This window comes from Plectropomus leopardus, unplaced genomic scaffold, assembly GCF_008729295.1.
Source record: "Plectropomus leopardus isolate mb unplaced genomic scaffold, YSFRI_Pleo_2.0 unplaced_scaffold869, whole genome shotgun sequence".
Taxonomy (NCBI): domain Eukaryota; kingdom Metazoa; phylum Chordata; class Actinopteri; order Perciformes; family Serranidae; genus Plectropomus; species Plectropomus leopardus.
This window is the reverse complement of record NW_024695793.1, coordinates 1-2,867: the sequence shown is the minus strand read 5'-3', so window position 1 is coordinate 2,867 and position 2,867 is coordinate 1. Positions and strand designations below refer to the sequence as shown.

Below are 2,867 nucleotides of genomic sequence, written 5' to 3'. Positions count from 1 at the left end.
CTGAGGAGGAGGAGATTTTTTTGCTTTTCATCCAAAAACATAGTGGCATCATGACAAAAACCTGGCATAAAATTCTGAAAATTATTGAATATTTGATATTTATGATTAGGACTGATGTTGGTTAAAAAAATAAACTCAGTGAAAGTAGAAAATCATATTTATGTATCGTATTTTAAAGCCGGATTTTGAAAAGTGCATTTTGTGCACAGAGCGATACAGATGTGTGCGATATTAAAGCGGGCCTTAGAGGGTTAAAAAGTGTTGTTGGACTGCAGACAGAGAATCTGCAGTTTTTTCAGTCAACATTTTATCAAAAATAATGTTTACAGTTTCTCTTCAGTAAGTGAAAGATATTTAAAAGTTAATAGAGTTTCTCTGTTATTCACTTGAACATCCAGCAGGTGGCTCTCAGACTGTTAAACTCCAGCAGCAGAGTCACGAGCACACAATCCTCAGAATCACACAGTAAAAACTGATGTTGTTTTCATTGATGGTAAAACCATGATCGTTTCTCTACAGCTTCTCTGCAGTTTCTCTCGATAAAAAGCTTGTTTTCTCGTCTCCTGTGCTTTCTCCAGAGAACGAGCTGATCCAAATGTTTCATTTGTAAATAACCACCTTAATCTTAGTGCAGTCAGAATTTAAAAATCCCTTCTGTTGTGTTGTCCTGAGCGGACTGATGTCATCTCCTGCTGTCCTGTGTGCAGGTGGACCGTCACCTGCGCAAACTGGACCAGGAACTGGCCAAGTTCAAGATGGAGCTGGAGGCCGACAACGCCGGCATCACAGAGATCCTCGAGAGGCGTGAGTCACTCACAGCTTTCATATTTATGATTTCAATGACCCCAAATTAGCAAGGAGTTAAAAAAAAAAGCTGCAAGAGAAATTCCCTGAAAAATAGCGTACACAAGAAAACTAAAAAAAAAAAAAAAAAAAAATACAGTTATTTTCTAATACTTTTCTCTCTGTCTCTCTCGTTTTCTGTCTTCTTTTTTTTTAAAATCTCATTTTCAGGTAATTTTCTTGTAAGCTTTTCCTAATTTCTTGAAATCAGCAGGGCATTTCTCGCCGAGTAGCTTGTTGCTTTTGTAGAAATGTTTTTGAAAGAAATCGAATCAATGTTCCAATTTTAGGGACATGAAGCATTCAAAGAAACTCGAGGAAATTACCTCAGTTAGGAAAAAGTACAGATGATCATTTCTGCTGCAGAGCTCAAAGGGTTGACTTCCTGTCCTCTCCTCCTCAGGGTCGTTAGAGATGGACAGTCCGTCTCAGCCCGTCAACAACCATCATGTCCACTCCCACGCCACCGCTGAGAGTAAGTCACACTGACCTGAGTCAGCATTTATTATCTATGATCAATAATCAGCTGACTGGTCAGATCAATAATGAGTCTCCTGTGTGGCAGAGAGGAAGTACAGATCTGAGTCAGCATTTATGATCAGTTTCTGATCAATAATCAGATCAATAATGAGTCTCCTGTGTGGCAGAGAGGAAGTACAGATCTGAGTCAGCATTTATGATCAGTTTCTGATCAATAATCAGATCAATAATGAGTCTCCTGTGTGGCAGAGAGGAAGTACAGCGCTCCGACTCATCACACCACAGAACACGTTCCAGAGAAGAAGTTTAAGTCTGAAGCTCTTCTGTCCACGCTGACCTCAGACGCCTCCAAGGAGAACACGCCAGGTGACATCACTCACCTGCACACGCCCGTCTGTCCGTGTGTCCGTGTGTGTGTCATAACTGTGTGTCCCCCGCAGGTTGCCGTACCAACAGCACGTCCTCGTCCACCAACAACGTGTACAGCGTCAACTCGTCTCAGCCTCTGGCCTCCTACAACCTCAGCTCTCTGCCGGCGGGGCCCGGGGCCGGAGCGGGGGCCATCACCATGGCTGCCGCTCAGGCTGTACAGGCCACCGCACAGGTCAGCACACGCGCACGCACACGCGCACGCACACACGCACGTGCACACACCTGGTTTTAGGTCGACTCCCACCTGCATCAGAGGGTTTTAGAAGCTGTGTTTTCTATCAAAATCACCTTTTTTTTTCTTTAAAAATCACAAAATAAATAAGAAAAGAAAAGAGAAACGGCCTGTGTTTTAACAAAAAACATGCCGTTCAAACCTTCCATTTTTTAAAAGAAAAAATAAAGCTGATGGATGTATTGATCGTGTTTCAGATGAAGGAGGGCTAATCGATAAAGCTGATGGATGTATTGATCGTGTTTCAGATGAAGGAGGGCCGCAGGACGTCCAGTCTGAAGGCGAGCTACGAGGCCATCAAGAACAACGACTTCCAGCTGGGCCGAGAGTTCGCTCTGAGCCGGGACAGCAGCGGGTACTCCTCCTCCGCTCTGGCCTCCACCCTCACCCAGACCCTCACCCCCACCACCACCTCCGACTCCCGGGGACGCAAGTCCAAGTACGACACTCACACACACTCACACTCATTCACTCACACATACACACTCACACTCACACACACTCTCACACTCATTCACTCACACATACACACTCACACACACTCACACACTCATTCACTCACACATACACACTCACACTCACACACACTCATTCACTCACACATACACACTCACACTCTCACACTCACACTCTCACACACACTCACACTCTCACACACACTCACACACTCACACTCATTCACTCACACATACACACTCACACACTCACACTCACTCTCTCTCACACACACTCACACTCACTCTCACACACACTCACTCTCACACACACTCACACTCACTCTCACTCTCACACTCTCACACTCACTCTCACACACACTCACTCTCACACACACACACACACTCCCCTGTACGCTCACCTGGACTGAAGTCAGGTATCTGTA

At 44.9% G+C, this 2,867-nt stretch overlaps 1 protein-coding gene across 1 annotated transcript; it reads left to right on the top strand.

Annotated features, from left to right (window-relative positions):
• Positions 1 to 674: 674 nt before the first annotated feature.
• Positions 675 to 2,499, top strand: LOC121940438 (inhibitor of growth protein 3-like; the record flags this gene model as incomplete). The annotated part of the gene is made up of 5 exons (XM_042483214.1): positions 675 to 804; positions 1,247 to 1,318; positions 1,573 to 1,689; positions 1,764 to 1,927; positions 2,236 to 2,499. Coding segments are annotated over exons 1-5 (666 nt in total), but the record flags the coding sequence as incomplete, so codon positions are not given.
• Positions 2,500 to 2,867: the final 368 nt, after the last annotated feature.